Here is a 16,642-nt window from a genome sequence, read left to right as displayed (position 1 = left end):
ACCATGAGCCTGGCTCTTACTTTCTGTCAGATGAGATCGCGTTTCGAGATGGTTCCGCCAGATTGTTCAGCAGTATTATGACCATATGGAAGCCATGCATGTAATGATGTGGCTGCAGATATTTTTTTAGGAGGCATGAGACCAAATCATGTTTCATCTCCTGGGCAACATTAGACACAGCTATTGCGCCTGTTTTTTACACTGTGCTATCATCTGCTGATTCGTTTATTATGGTCTGGTGTATATGGAAGGTTGTCTTTGGACTTCTGAGTGATGTAAAACTAAATGCTGAGTGTTGTTTGTGGTGGTTAGCAGTAGATTAAAGAAAGGTGGGTGTTGGGGTGGAAGGGTGTGGTCTGCAGCTGTCTGATTCAGCTAAATCATAGCTGGATGAGTGTGGGGTGCAAAATATTCAGCTTCATAAGGGATTGTTCCTACAGACAACACATATGCTTGCATCATGGCCGCCCCGACGCCCAGGAGTGTGTAAGAAATGCTGCCACAAAACATCCTCCAAAAGATTTGTACACAACTTTATCATAGGGATCTTTTCCTGCTGCTCTTACCTGTGTTTTTAAATCACAAAAGTGCAGATGTCTCTATTCATTAATAATGTAAGAAATCTTATTAAATCCCTCAGCTGTGTTTTGAAGCCCTCAACCCTTGAGTGAGATGAAGTGCAACAACATGTGCTGAGTGCAGAGTATGTGGATCAACCCATTTTAGAAGCTGAAATAGTGCAGGGCTTTGTCCAAATATTTTCATAAAGTCCCGGCTTCTTTTTGAGGCAGTTGGCCTTCCCGCACCGGCCTCAGAAGAGTGACACATGGCTTTGACATTGACTTTAGGCCTGTTTTGGGATCGTTAAAGGCCAATTTGTCAGCATTCAACATGGGGCAGACAGTGAGATGTGTTTCAAGGGGCCTCACATCTGGACCTTTTGTGTTTTAACAGTGTCCCGCTTCCTCTTTTAGAAACCTGAAGTACGTGTATAATGGGAAGGCCACGTTCCACAGCCAGTTGGTCTCGTTTCATTAGCACACTCCGGCCTGGGACACGCTTATTCAAACACAACCTGTCCCTGCTGGCCCAGTCCTACCTTGACGCATGCTCCTCTCCCTCCTCCAGTCACAACTGCATGTTAATAATCATTAGTTGTAATGAGTTAATGTAATTATCAACTGTCTGTTAAGGAGAAAAGAAAAGTGTTATTAAGGGGAAACTGTTGTAGACTTCAACTTGAGCTGTGCAGTCAGCAGAGATGGAGAGACAGGCGAGACGAGACAAGCCAAGGTCTGGTCTGGCAATCAGTCACTGCGAGGGCAGCTTGATTAAAGGAAATGGATGGAGTGGAAACTTTGAATGTGTGTTTTCAGTTGTTTTCAGCCTGTCTGGGTGATAGCAACAGCAGAACAGATGCTGAAACAATTAGGGCGAGTCGGAGGATGTTTTTACTCCCACTCTGCCACCCCCCACCCTCCTCTTGCCTCGTGATTGCACATCAAAGTTGTCGACAGAGTGTAAAAGTTGAGTTTATTGTTTGACTCCTTAAAGCAGTTGTCAGCTTTTAGAGGAGCCGTGGCTTTTTCTGGCTGTAGCACAAGCTGGGAGTTCATACTGGTCCATACAAACACATCATGTCAAAAGGTGACAATTGCAAGTCCTGAAATATCTGTCGTTCCTCATTTTTGTTCCTATTATTGCCCTTGGCAAAAAAAACAACTTTCAGTTTGACTTTGTTACTCATGGGTACAAGATAATAACACATTAAGTTCTCCTTAATGTTCCAAGAATCTCAAAATGTATTTGCCTTAATGATTTGCTGCAAGCCATCAACTTACACTTCCAAACTTGCTGTCACTAACAACCAAAAGCTACTGGTCATACCAGACCAACCAGGCCTGCAGCAGCAAAACCATTTGTCTTATGACTTCAACTTTAGATTCATAAGATAAAGATTGGGTCTTTCTGTCTAACAAAGGTTACACTTTTAGAGCACTTTACCTGAAATTTTGCCACCACTTGACCTCCTGCACCACATGATGTGGTTGAATGGATGATGCACTGTCAGGGTGAATAGCTACACACGCACACCCTATAGTTTGTTTGCTGTGAGCAGGGAGAGGGCCGGCCTCTTCTCAGAAGTGACTGATTTACAGTTTGTTGCTGTCTGTCAAACAGCTGACAGATGGGATAAGCAGCAAAGCCTCCGCCACACTGTCGCCACCATTAGATACTTTGCCGTTTTACCAGTGGCAGGAATGCTGAGGATCGCTCTTTCAATTTGATGGGAAGGTTAACAGCGACCATAAAATCGTAACCGTGGAGCGTACATGTGATTGTTTTCTACCTATGACGACCACTGAACCTGCTAAATGGCATTTAACAAAGTGGACTGCAGGGCATTTTACAGCTGAAACTTGGACGAGTTTTTTTACAACTCTTGTCTTGACGTTGTGGTGCTTTGCTCTTAAACAACAAAAATGTAACAGTCCGGTGTTTTTCGATGAAATCTTAGTTATGTCTGTTAATCAGAGTTATAAATAGTCTCTGATATTCCTGGTATGCTGACAGGGTAGGAGGCAACCTGCAACTAATTTTAGCAGTTTCATAAAAGAGTCTTTTTGGTTTTCCCTGGAAAGATTCCAGTTTTGTGTTGGACTTTCAGCACTTGGTATTTAACAGCTGCGTTTTGTGCCCGCCTGCACAGACCAAATCTTTAGGCCTATAAATCATACAAAGTGTAATTTGACAGTAAAATGTCAAGAGCTGAAGCGTTCGGCTCTCCTAACATTTTTGTGAGGGTGCCTCTGCTCTTTCTCAGTGCCGGTCAGGTCTGTGACGGCTCTTTCATTCCAGTCCTAAAGGAAATTATCGCATAACAGACAAAAGTTCCGCTCAGACTTTGTGAAACTTTGGGCGGAAACTCTGCAAAGCACCTGGTTTTCACATGGGCCACTGTTTAAGTTTTCACTTTCACATTACTGGTTTTGGGTTTCTCTGTCTGTAGTTGAAAAGAAAACAGGCAATAATCATATTTGGACTTGAAAAAGCACCGAGCGCTCATTGATTACATGAGCCAGACATTTCCTTTTACTTAAGAATAAGTCTCCTAGTCTAAAAAAATTAAGAGCGAGCTTTAAAGAAACAGGCAGGGAATATCAAATGGAGCTCAGATAATTGATTTTGAATATCATATTTACACCAGCGCTACCTGCTTAAGAAGTAACATGCATTGAAGTTGTTGTAGCAGAGGGGGTAAGAGAGACTAATTTCCTCCTAATTGAGCCACAGGGTCCTTGTTTTGTCAGGAGATTTTAGGCCAAATGGAGTCAGATTCCCACAGATCTCCTGGGATGATGGGAGGGCCGGGCTGGGGTCTCGCAGAGCCCGGCGATCCCAACAGTCCCCCCGGCTCCTAATCCCTGTCATTAACCCTGCTGCACGGAAAAAAACGGCCTGCCTGCCAGCCTCTACCCTCTCATCAACCTTGTCCTTTGTCCCTTTATTTCTTCCCTCACATCCTCTCTTTCATTAGACTCATCTCCCATTTCTTTATTTTCTCTTGTGTTATTGTTTCCTAGGTTTTCTACATGGTTTCCTTCCTGATTGTCCCCGTGTGTGCAGGTGAAACATAAATCTTGAGTGAGTTGCCTGCATAATTAATAAAAAAATTTTTTTTTTAAATGACTTGTCTTGTGAACATTTGATTTAAAGGAAGAATGAGATGGTGTAAGAAATGTTTATGTTTTATCATAAAACCACACACCTGACCCCTTTTTGTAATTCTACTGTACAAAAATAACACTCCGGGAATGTCTGTGGCATGACAATGAAAAAATAATTTATATTATCATTCAGTCAGGCCATCTACTAAGTAAACAGTTTACGTTGAACAGCTATAAAACAAAAGTCTGTCAGAGGCATCTCAGTTGGAGAGACAAATCGTCCTATTATAGCACATCCTGTGGTGCTTGCTGTTTTGTCCAGTGACTCACTCACTCACTCACACACAGACAGACAGTGTGGTGCAAAGGATGGGTGCGAGGGTGGTCCAGGGTCCCGAGAAGGAAGAGGGGAAACACCTTGTGACCCCGTTGTTCCTGACCGAGCTACTGGAGGTGCAGAGACAACAGGGATGAACGAGCAGAGGGAACTGCTGGCCAGCTGCCTCCATGTGGGTCAGTCATTGTTGTTGGCTAACATTCAACAGCATAATGACCTGCTTAAGCTTAAATCTGCTGCGTTTGTTAAGTTTTTAAAACATTTTAATCAGAAAGAATATGAATCCTTGAGTTTTATTATTAACACTTGGTTTGGGTTAGTCTTCCAAAAATTGGTGTTGGTCAATGTACTGTCCTCTGAAGTGACAGAAACCTGACTGTGTTAGTGTTTATTTCTTGGCAGACATGCAACAGGGAAGTTAGATAAGTAGTAAATAAACAGTGGAGATTTTGGTTCTCGTGGTGACAACAATAATCAGCTTGCAAACACTGCTGCACTTTGGCTCTGGCTCGGCCATGTTTGGGTTTTGATATGCACGTCAAACCCAACTGTCTCCCAGGCACAGACAGTGCGGTTTCTGCTGCAGATAAAACCCTCCGCTGCGTCTGACCCATCCAAGACAAACTTTGCTTTGATTCACATACTTTACCCGCTCGGCTCACTGACGCGGGCTGAGAGCTGACGCAAGTAAGTCAGGATAGATTTATGTCTTCATACTGCAGTACAAATCAGGAAATATATAAGAGGTGCATGACAGTACTCCACTGGTTTAGTGTTACTGTCTGGACTCACAACAAATAGTTTAAAAAAAGATAACAAGCAGCAAAATTGAGGCAGCAGAACTTTTGAATTCTCCTTTACTTCCTTGTTAAAATCTGACGCTTACATTACCCACACTTGATCACCGACAAATGGGTCAGAGACATCTTAGCCTTGAGATACTTATGTGTTTATAGATGGAGAGAACAACACTCAGCACTATATTTATGCTGCGAAAGGCAATGCTTTTTATAAACAAAATGGGAGAAGTTGTTTTGGTCTTTCCCAAGACTGAATGTAGACAATACAGTCAAAAGAAATCCCCAAATCACTTAACAAGAAACATTTTCTTACAGTAAACGGACCCCAAAAAAATAATTAGCTTCCGTTATTTCAGTGTATTCCAGGAAGCGTAATGAAATTTTAATATAACACTCAACAGGTGCATTGCTCATTAAGAGAAAAGTGCTGAGAGCGACAAAATGAAACAATAGAGCAGCCTTATCAACGCAGACATTTCTTATGATTGGGTGGAGGCCTCTATTCACTTCAGTGCTGAGATCAGGAGTAGGCAGATGTGGAGAAAAGATAGCCGTTAGTGACCCCCAGCATAAGGGTTTAATTTGGCCCTTACAGTCTAGCGCTATGCCATTTCACAGTCACCATGTTTTAAGAGATCTTTTGTTCTCCAGTTTACTTGCTTTTATTTTCAGATTTATTTGCTTTTGCTGTGCTGAAAAAAAGCAGAAATAGAGTAACACACACAGATAGATGGTCCTCAGATAGTCTGCAGTTTGACAAGATCCACTGCCAATTAGCAAACCTCCTCAGCAGGAGCAGTGCACTTGCACATCTGAGGTTTGTCGCTGGCTCTGTGGCATAGGAGTGTGATGTCCTCTAACACAGCAGAGTCTGCACTTAGCAGGCCGCTGTGAAAGGTCCGTGGCTGTGGCTCACTTCACATTTTACTAGATGGAAACACAAAATTGTGTCCAGCATGGATTTTTTTTTTTTTTGTCTTTATTTCTCCTAAAGTGCTTCCACCAGGGACAGTGTTCACTTACAGATTCATCTTGACTCTGAAGTGACGCTTCATTGTGACACCCCCCCGCCCCTGCAGCCCGGGTCCCTCATCATGATTTGTAGGGCCTGGGCTCTGCTGTATTGGCCACAAATCAAAGAAGGGTGAAGAATCGGCATGCTGCCAACAGTTTTTTACACTTCAAACAAACTTCAGGTCACAGATTACACCTTCAATCACTTATCTTCTCCAGACTGGAGCTGACATGTGTCCACTGCAAACGTCCCCAAAGTCTCACTGTCATTGACTCCCATTAGCTCTGTAGAGATAAATATCACGCGCCTCACCTCTCTGCAGTCGTTACAAAACTATTGATAGCATCAGCTTCCCACTGAATTGCTCCATTTTGTCCCTGCACAAACAAATGATGGCCGGAGTGAGAGCGAAGCGGTCATATCCCAGCAGCAGGGTCATTTCAGCAGCAGATCAAAAGCAGCCACAGCTGTGGCAGGGACACATGTGTGGTCCAGGCCTGATGACAGAGAACCCTGTGACACAGTGCAGCTATGTCTGCTACGCCAATATATAATGGAGAGAAAATCTGGCACAAAAAACATGCAACATCTTATCGTTGAAAATGACAACATGTATACTTCACTCATATTTTATTTTGAAAGAAATGAGAGTAAATCCTCACTCGCAGCTGATAATTATTCTCTCACTTCAGGATCAGCAGCAGGACTTTATCTTGGCACCTCCAAAAACTATGATTAACAAGCAAGGAGGTCCTCTGAAGATGACCGAGATGATGGTCAAATCTGACCATCTGTTTCTTATCTACCCGCCTTTAATTTTTAAATTTGCTAATTTATTTGTTTAAGGGATCCTGCAAGCAGCAGGAGCCAATCCTCTCCCTGGGGAATGAAGCAGAGGTGGGACCCACCTGGTGTGCATGTGAAGGTTTATTTGCATGTTTGAATGTGGTTTTCGATGGCTGAGGATCCACTAAGAGCAGAATATGGAGCTTTTCTTTTTTTTTTTAATCTAAGGAAAAAGATGTAATTTGTACACCACTTTCACACTCATACTCAACAACTATAAATTGTATTCGTAAGCAGAGCTAAGTGTTTCTCACCTGTAATGCATTACAGAAATTGAGCCTGCACAGATAATAAACCGGGTCCCAACTTCTCACTGCTGAAAGAAGGATGAAGTGTCTGCCATGTTCGACTCCCCTCAGCCGGCTCTCACCGCTCCATGTACAGTAAAATAATCACCAGTCACTCACTGCAGGGTGATAAGCCGTGGTCCAGAAAGCCCTTCTTTTCATCAAAGACATTTCTCAAAGCCGGTGCATTTACAGTGTAATAGTGCACTGAGGATTTATGTACCAGCTCCCTGTTATCGCCACTAGGAGGCCTGTTTTGGACAGATTATCCAAAGCAAACCTGCTGTAAATAATGTGCAGCACTGCTCAGACTTGTCCACACTTTGTTTCGCTGAGAGTGATTCCTTTGGGCCGGCGAGGAGTCTGATTGCAGTATGACCAGCAGCATGTTTGTAAGATTAAATCCGTAAAATCCTGCTGTAAAATAGGATTTAATGAGGTTTTTAAATGTCTTATCGTGTTTTACTTAATTGTCGAACAGCCGAGTAAGAAGCAACAAATCTATTACCATGTGTAGTCAGTTAAACCCATAAACCGCAGTTCTTTTCAGACTTTCGTTGGTGCAAATAAATGTTCGTTTGCTGCCCTGTAAACTGCACCGCATCAACTCCAACCATGCAATACGTAGTGAAGTGAATTTGGCGTGTGGTGAGGAACAGATCCACTGAGAATCAAGGTGGTGTCAATGCGAAGTTTCCTTTTGTTTTTGTTTCAAACCGGTGTGTTTGCTTGTCCCTTTCTCATGGAAATTAATCCTCAGATTTGAGAGTTGGATTCACACACCCTGCGAGCTGCCCACTGACATTTAATCTAATCTTCAAACAGTTTACAGTTCGCTGTCGATCTAATTATGAGCTCCCGGTTCTAGGACGCTCAATTAAACTCCGAAGATTTCTCATGAAATAAAGTTTCAACTTTAAAAACAAAATTTGGACAAGAAAAGACAAAAACTGCGCGACTCTCACTTTTAACAGGCTTTTAACTGGAATGATTGTGATGTAAAACAAGAGGAGCCAAAACGTCCAGAAATGTTCCGCACAAGACCACAGTCAGCTTTTTCTGAAATATAAATGTCAGTAAAGCGATACTAAGAGGGGCGTTTTTAAAGATAAAGTTGGGAGGGGGAAAAGTGAAGTGCAGGCAGAGGGGACAGATCCGTTTACATGACATAATTTATTCACACCGGTAACGAATAGTAAGGCTAATTATATGTAGTTTGATGACGTTATTATTAGTATGATAATGATTATTACTGTAGTAGTCGTAGTAGTAGTAGCCAAAAACTTTTTACATTTTTAACTCTCATTGTGGGATCTCATGTGGACCAATTCTTAATTTGTAATCAATTCAAGTCTTCTCCTACACGTTTTTTTGTGTGCTCATTTTACAAATGTAGAATTGTTTTGTTTTTTGGCCTGTGTACATCTGCGAGGGGAAGACCGGGGCTCCTCGTCCTCGGGGCTCCTCGTCCTCGGGGCAGAGGGATGGGCTGCGCCAGAAGAGGTGAGAGAGAGGAGGAGGGGGAGAAGGAGGAGGAGGAGGAGGGGGAGCTGAGTGATGTTTTCCCGGGTCGGAGGAGGAGGGTGGGGGGTCGTCCTGGGAGGGAACCAGGGGTGTGGAGGGCCGAGTTTAAAAAGGCAGACAGCGCCAACAGTCACTCACTCTCACACAATCTGTCCTCTCCCCCAGCAGCTCCTGTGATTCTCTGAGTTTTGCTTTGATTCTCCGTCTGGAACTGTACAGGACTGTTTTTATCCTGAAAATTAAGGATTGCTTTAAAAAATAATAATAATATTTTTTTACCACTGCAGCATGGAGACCACATCTGGGGAATATGTTGATAACTATGATTATTATGAAGACAATGAGACTGCCTGTGACTTCTCAGAGTGGGAGCCCTCTTACTCCCTGATCCCGGTCCTCTACATGCTCATCTTCATCCTGGGCCTGTCAGGTAACGGCGTGGTCATCTTCACCGTGTGGAGGTCCAAATCTAAACGTCGGGCTGCAGATGTCTACATAGGAAACCTGGCCCTGGCTGACCTCACCTTTGTTGTAACCTTACCTCTGTGGGCCGTGTACACTGCGCTCGGCTACCACTGGCCGTTTGGTGTGGCTCTGTGCAAGATCAGCAGCTATGTAGTTCTGGTCAACATGTATGCCAGTGTTTTCTGCCTCACCTGCCTGAGCTTTGATCGCTACCTGGCCATCGTGCACTCTCTGTCCAGCAGCCGGCTGCGCTCGCGGGGCACCATGCTGGCATCCCTGGGTGCTATTTGGTTCCTATCTGGCCTCCTGGCTGTGCCGACGCTGCTCTTCCGCACCACCGTGAATGACCTGAACAGCAACCGGACCACATGTGCCATGGACTTCAGCCTGGTGACCATGAACCAGAGGCACGAGTACCTCTGGATCGCAGGACTCAGCTTGTCCTCCTCCGCCTTGGGTTTTCTCCTACCTTTCCTGGCCATGACCATCTTCTACTGCTTCATCGGCTGCACCGTCACACGCCACTTCAACAACCTGCGCAAGGAGGACCAGAAGAAAAAGCGTCTGCTGAAGATCATCACCACACTGGTGGTGGTGTTTGCCATCTGCTGGACTCCCTTCCACGTGCTGAAGAGCATGGATGCCCTCTCCTACCTGAACCTGGCTCCCAGCTCCTGCGGCTTCCTGCGTTTCTTGCTGCTGGCTCACCCTTACGCCACTTGCCTGGCCTACGTCAACAGCTGCCTCAACCCGTTCCTGTACGCCTTCTTTGACCTGCGTTTTCGTTCTCAGTGTCTGTGCCTGCTCAACCTGAAGAAGGCTATGCATGGCCAGATGAGCTCCATGTCATCTACGCTCAGCGCCCAGACTCAGAAGTCAGAGGTTCAGTCTCTGGCCACCAAGGTTTAGAGAGTAAGAGGAGAAGTGAAGCAGGGCTGCGGGACGGTCCCAGCTCCAACTACTGGAACACTTGTAAAAATACAGACTTTATGTGTCCATTGTTTAAAGCTGGTAAGATGATACGATGGACTTTGAAATGTCACTGCCTACAGTCATGAAATCCATTAGATGTTCCTCCTATTCTGCAGCGAGAGACGTCAATGCTCTCCATGTTGTGTGGACTTGGGAAGCTGGAGCCAGCTGGCTGAGCTCCTGAGCTGCTTTGTTCCTCAAATTCTCAGAGAAAAAGTCTATATTTTTTTGTTTTGTTTTGTCCTGCTCTTCTAAACCTTCTCATTTCTACCATGAAAGAGGGCAGAATTATGAATTGTGAATTGATTTGAACAGAAATCTGTTTACACTGGATGAAACATGTACAGTATTTTCATACCATTTTTGTTCAGATCTGTTGTTGTTTTGTTTTAGAAGCACTTGTAAAATAAATAATAATGTGTGAGCAGGGATATCAAACAGCAGTGTCCTCTTAAAAGCCTGATGTTTGTGAGGGTAGAAGTCGGGGCTGCAAGAGGGAGGTGTAAGAGGAGAAAAGGTGTTGCGCTTAATTATATAGTTTGTGGAGAGGAGACGGGGCAGACAGGCAGATGGCAGTTGACAAATGTTGTTGAGGAACAGCGGCGGGGCGGGGTGGGGTGGGATGGGATGGGATGGAGGGGTCTCGCAGTGTAGTTGCGGCACTAAAGGGGAAATAGGAACCTTATAAATGTTCCAAACTGATGTAAATGTTTTATTTTTTTGACATTACTGTAACTAACTACTGTATTAAAGATGTGTGCTATGAACCAGATCTCTCTGAGTATGTGTGTGTGTGTGTGTGTGTGTGTGTGTGTGTGTGTGTGTGTGTGTGTGTGTGTGTGTGTGTGTGTGTGTGCGTGTGTGTAGTTAGTTTTTACAGTATCATTTTAAAGGTGGAGAAAGTTGAGGACAATCTAATACCAAATGTAAATATCTAACCTGCAGTTTTACGTCAGTTTCGTTATACCGTCCTGTTATGTCAGTGCTAAATTTCTCCAAAGGGTGGACGCTTTGTTGTGAATACCTTTGCATTCGGTTTACACCTGAGACTGGTAGATCTCTAATCTCTTATTGATTCACAGCCAGTATCCAGACTGTAACAGGATTATGCAAAGTACCGGCCATCCTCAGACTGTGTATTCTCAATTGTGATTCCCATCAGCCATGATACTTTAACTACTTGATGATAAAGACTTACAGGTTGCAGTCAAAGGTTATTGAATCTGAAAGCCTGTATTTATTTATAAAAATCAGAAGGAGGCACCATCGAAGTATTCTGAATCATGTGTTTTCTGTTAAATAATAAGCATATAAATAGATTTCCAAGTACCTCAAATATGCATTAAACAATGTTATTACTGTCACAAAAAGACTGTCCAGTCAGGACTATCTAACACCAACCAAACCCCACATGTTCACAGAATAATAGGCTCATTACTAATGAGTGACTCTTCTTAGGGATCCTTTGATTTGACAGTAATGAGCTCTGTTAGACATAATCACCATTTAGAAATGGCGGTGGCAGGGGGGAAGTAGGGGCTCTGATCCTGGCAGAAGTTGGGCCACCAAACAAGTCAATATTTGTCCCCGCTGACAAGAGATTGCAGTTAGAGCAGTTGTTGGGGTGCCGGGCGAGATTTGGGAGAAGGGGGGTGGGGGTGTCAGACTGCAGATGCTCCAACACACTGAGTGGCAAGATTTTTTTCTTGCAGAGGAAAAAAAAAGAAATTGTGACGGGGGTGAGGGTGTTGGGGAGGGGGGGTTACAGCTTCACGAGATCTTCTTGCAGCACTGTCTTAAAGTAACAACATGTGTGAAAACGTGAATGATTCATCGTGTGTTTGTGTGTGAGAGATCATATGTTACTTATTGTCCGATCCTGGCAAAAATGGAGCTGACTTGAACTCGCAGTAGATCACAGGATCGTTGTGATGGATGTAAAGACTTCAACTTGTTCATCACACGCACAAAATGAAACTGGAGTGCTTGGACAAGCAATTATTCTTCATTTCAGTTCAGTCAGGTGCCATTTAGAAGGATTTACAAGTGGAGATTTATGTGTAAAGTTAAATGTGTTTAATAAATCAGACGCAAAGGGAATCAAACCCATGAAACACAGGCTTACACTGCACCATTTACATCATAGGCGAATGATTGGAGAATTCAATACTTCTGTCTTTACATTAAACAGCAGCTATAACAATAAGACAGTGAAAACAGGGTCAATCATGCATGCTGGAGTGGACAGACGTGTTGTTGTTATTGAGATGAACTGGCCTGACAGCTTGTCTGATGCTGTTAGCCCACAAGTCCACGTTGGGAGAACTCTCCCAGAATACCAGCTGAGCAAAGCAGCGGGGCTGCACGGGGGACACAGCCGACACAAAAACAACAGTTGCATAGGCCTCTGAATGCATATAAATGTAGTCCGTGCTCATGTGTGGCCTGTGTGACCTGTTTGTGTGTGCGTATGAGTTCAACCATGTACAGTAAATTCTCCCTCCCCTTAAAATGTTTTTTGTTTTGTTTTAGTGGTTAGGACAGTGGAGCATGAAGTTTCCCATTAATGTACTAGCTTTGCTTCATCTCAACAATAGCTGCTACCTCATGTCAGCCTTCCAGTTCAAAAACACGACATGCTTTTCAATGAGCAGCTAATTTGATAATATAAATGAGGTGCATGAGCTTTATTCCTTATTCCTCAAATTAGAGACTTCTTTTATTGTCTTGCACTACTTGTGTAGTGATATTAAAACTTAAAAAGAAATTAACTTTCCAGCACGACCAGCTGAACTGTTCCACATTTCCACCTTAAACGATTACATTTTCTATATTTTAGGCACATTGAATGACATGTGCATGAATTTCCTACTTCCTTACTCTGTGGCTTTCAATCCCAAACCCATTTTTTTGAATTTATAGGCTCCATCTTTACAAACAGGTAACAAATATATAGATTGGTTGTAGTTTCCCTAAGATGGGAACTGTAGCTCTTAAAAACGTTCCTCAAAAGTCAGTAAATACTGTATTTGCTAGGAACTATTTTCAGCTAGATTTATTAGCAGCAGTACAGTGTATGTGGGACTGACTTAAAATGAACTCCAGTTCCCATTTTTATCACAAGTGCATCAGTGGTTCACTGATGTGCTCTTGGCACAGAGGATTAAGCTGGATGACGTGTACCCAGACAATACTTGTCAGTATGGATCATTTCATTGTTTGTTTAAATCTCATTGTTACCAAGAAGAAAAATATAAAATGTTACCACAGTTCTCCTTTAAACTCTGCTAACACCACCAGTGTTATTATCTCCAAGGTCGAAGTGAAACACATTAAAGCGGCCCACACAGGTGCCTGCTCCACAGTGCTGTCGTCAGTGTGAGCTGCCACACCCAAATGGGACATCTGAACCAAAACACAACTGCTCTCCTTTCCTTAGATCTCCCTGCTGTTCCAAACCCACCCAAGCAGCAACAAATGCACTCTGTGGAGTGTGTGTGTGTGTGTGTGGTGGGGGGGGGGGGGGGGTATGTGTGTGTTCATATGCACATGTAAACAGAGACCTGACACATTCCACAGGCTGTCAACGCTGCTTTCTCTGTAGCATTCGTCCACCTGTTGCCAGACAATAACACACGCACACACGCACGCACACACACACACACACACACACACACACACACACACACACACACACACACACACACACACACACACACACACACACGAACACACACAAATCTCTCCACAAACCATCAGCATTAGCTCAGGGAAACATAGCACAAAGTACACAGCTATCTCTCTGTACAGTACATTTAATTGTGAGAGATGAGGTGGAGGAGGGTGGAGGGGAGGGGAGAGGAAGGAGGTGAGAGAATCACTTGTCATCCACCCAAAACCTTCTTCTGACAGATCAAAAGGACATTTGAGCATCCCTCTTCTTGCCTGGCTGTCTGTCATAGCTTTGAATCGGGAGCACAAAGGAAGAAAATAAGGAAGGAGAACTTGGTGGAGGGTGGGGGGATACTGTGGGCTGCATTTGTTCCTGTGTGTGAGTGTGTGGGTGTGGGTGGTTGTGTAGATTAGCAGGAGTGTGTGTGTGTTTTTTGTCCGCTGCTCTCCCCTTTTTGGGAATTAACTGCTGTTTCTTTAAAAAAAAAAAAAAAAAAAAAAAAAAAAAATTTTTTTTTTTTTATTTTTTTTTTTTTTACAAAAACCAACATTTTCTGTCAGTATGAACAGTTCAGGTCATTTCACTCCAGAAATTGTCTTTTTTTTTTTTTTCGCTCTGTGCTTTTCCCTCTGGTTTGAGGTGCACTGACTGAGAGGGGGATTTTCCATGCATCAATCAGAGTCTGGCAACATTTGAATCAAGATAACAGTTGAGTTTGCACGTTATTATGTTTTATGTTGCCAGCACTGTTAATCAGCTCTAATCAAACCACTCCCACACAGTCTGCAGGCTGCTGAATGTTTGAGTATTCAACTTTTTAACTTAAACTTTTTTTTTCTCCCTAAATTTTGACTTTGCTGAAAATTTTGTTCATAAGGATTAACTTTCGAGGATTTGAAACTAAAATGGTGAACAGGAGTTAAGCGAGAGGGTGACTCAAGCTTGATGTGACAGCTTTGGTCACTGGTATTCATTTTTAAATCTAACTCTAACTTTATTTATGCTAAACACATTGTTTGACATTATTGGATATTATTCTTTCCCCTTTCTGTCAATTTGCGAGTTCAAAAAGGAAGCTGGAGCCAGCAGCAGTTAGCTTAGCTATAGCAAAAGTAGCAGCTCACTAATGAATATTTTTGGTCCAAAATCCCTATTGTTATCAAAATAAAACCTAAAGTCAAAAGTTGCATGAGTAAACTTGATAAATTAGGTAGCAAGAACAGAAGTATACAGATGTTTCTTAAACACGTGCTGCTGATGTGTATTTTCAGGCCTGTCAGTGTTTGAGTTAATTCCCAATTTACCCAATTTACCTGAATTTATACAATCGCTTCATAGCTACTGTAGGTAGATAATAAGCTGCATCAGTCTGGTAACTTAAAATCTCTTTTGTATTTTACACACATTATTAGTTCCACATCAGCAGCTTGGATATCAATATTCTTAAACCCAGAAAAAACTGAGGTGAACAGGTGGGATTATGTGTGAGGAACCTTGTTTTTATGCTCTGGGAGGGATTGACAGCTTTGTGATGAGAAAATGTCGGCAGGATTAGGGCTTACACTGTACTGTTAATAACATAAAGTGTCTGAGTCGGAGTATGAGCCCGGCACCAGTCTAGACAGCAGAGCCTCTGATCCACCAAAACAAGTCGGTCCAACTTGACACAGAAAACTGGAATGTAGCAGTTTCCCTTCTACAAAACTGAGCCTTACGTTCCCTCCCACTGATGCTATGTTTCAGCATTTGTTCACAGCATTTTTATCTTACTTATGTAACACCTCCCCTGTCCTCCCGAAGTGTGAGAACCTTTCTAATAAAAACCCATCTTGTTTATTGTAATAAGCTGCCAGCTTTGAGACAAATAGCTCATTACAGAGCTACAAGTCTAAACATGCCACCACTGTGAGGCTCACTATCCCAGAGATGGTGATAAACAAAATAAATATTACTCTCTCAAAATCAGAATTGAGTAAATGTATAAACACGTGTCACAGATTTTATCCTGTGATCTTTTTCATGTTTGTGCTTCTGGATGTAAAGAAAACAAAACTAAAGCTCTTGTTTATTCTGCATTCACTGCCGCATTTATCTCTATATCCCTTTTTCCTTTAGTTTGAATGCGTGCTGATGCTGAATGACTGATTGTGATCCACCAACATGGGGAAAAGTCACCACAAATCTTATCAATAAGGTCTCACTAATAATGGAGTAAAACATGTCTAATCGTGCCTCACACCAGGGTCCACTCGAGTACCCGCAATACACACCAACTCTGCAAGTCACCCTCTTTCCCACCCCTTTTCCCCCCCATATGATGACTGTAAATTGTTACCATGTCTGCTCGGAGATCACTATGGAAATAAGCTTGTCACAGTAATCTGTCTAGTTTGACCTGGAGGTGGCCCCTCGCTGTATTTGTCCAGGCCTTGAGAACAACGGCCCAGGGAAACACAACGCTTGCTTACATGAGATCAGTGTTTTTATGGTAATGCTGTTATCTTTTGGCACGTTTCAAGGGGTGATTAGGATATCAAGGCTTTCAAATAGATCTCCTCTGTGTGAAAGATCTGTCTGTCTGTCTGTCTGTCTGTCTGTCTATCTGTCTGTCTATCTATCTATCTATCTATCTATCTATCTATCTATCTATCTATCTATCTATCTATCTATCTATCTATCTATCTATCTATCTATCTATCTATCTATCTATCTATCTATCTATCTATCTATCTATCTATCTATCTATCTATCTATCTATCTATCTATCTATCTATCTATCTATCTATCTATCTATCTATCTATGATGAATATTGGTATGAAAGACCAGGGTCCTGCTGCATACTGCATAGTGATGAGCCCTGCTGCTGGTGGACATCGTTAGGCGAGAGATGTTGCTTCCGAGGACAGCGTGGCTTGGCCAGGCCTGAATGTGCTGGGCCCTCGCCCCCTCCGGATATGGTCGCTTGGAGCGCCATCGTCCCTTATAGACACAAAGATCCTCTTCACATCCTTCTCTATCCAGTCCATTGTGAGAGGCCTGCTCTGAGGCGCGCGG

At 43.1% G+C, this 16,642-nt stretch overlaps 1 protein-coding gene across 1 annotated transcript; it reads left to right on the top strand.

Moving 5' to 3' along the window:
* Window positions 1–8,634: 8,634 nt before the first annotated feature.
* aplnra (apelin receptor a) lies at window positions 8,635–10,516 on the top strand. The gene has a single exon (XM_069138926.1). The coding sequence runs from the start codon at window positions 8,766–8,768 to the stop codon at window positions 9,849–9,851; it is 1,086 nt and encodes a 361-aa protein (XP_068995027.1). The 5' UTR covers window positions 8,635–8,765; the 3' UTR covers window positions 9,852–10,516.
* The last annotated feature ends 6,126 nt before the right edge of the window (window positions 10,517–16,642 follow it).

This window comes from Embiotoca jacksoni, unplaced genomic scaffold, assembly GCF_022577435.1.
Source record: "Embiotoca jacksoni isolate LCO1_2020_lvr unplaced genomic scaffold, fEmbJac1.0.p SCAF_8, whole genome shotgun sequence".
In the NCBI taxonomy this organism is placed as follows: Eukaryota; Metazoa; Chordata; class Actinopteri; family Embiotocidae; genus Embiotoca; species Embiotoca jacksoni.
This window is presented reverse-complemented; position numbering and strand designations above follow the sequence as displayed.

Bases quoted from the DNA above. Each gene is read 5' to 3' on its own strand.
- aplnra (XM_069138926.1), top strand. From the start codon at position 8,766: ATGGAGACCACATCTGGGGAATATGTTGATAACTATGATTATTATGAA.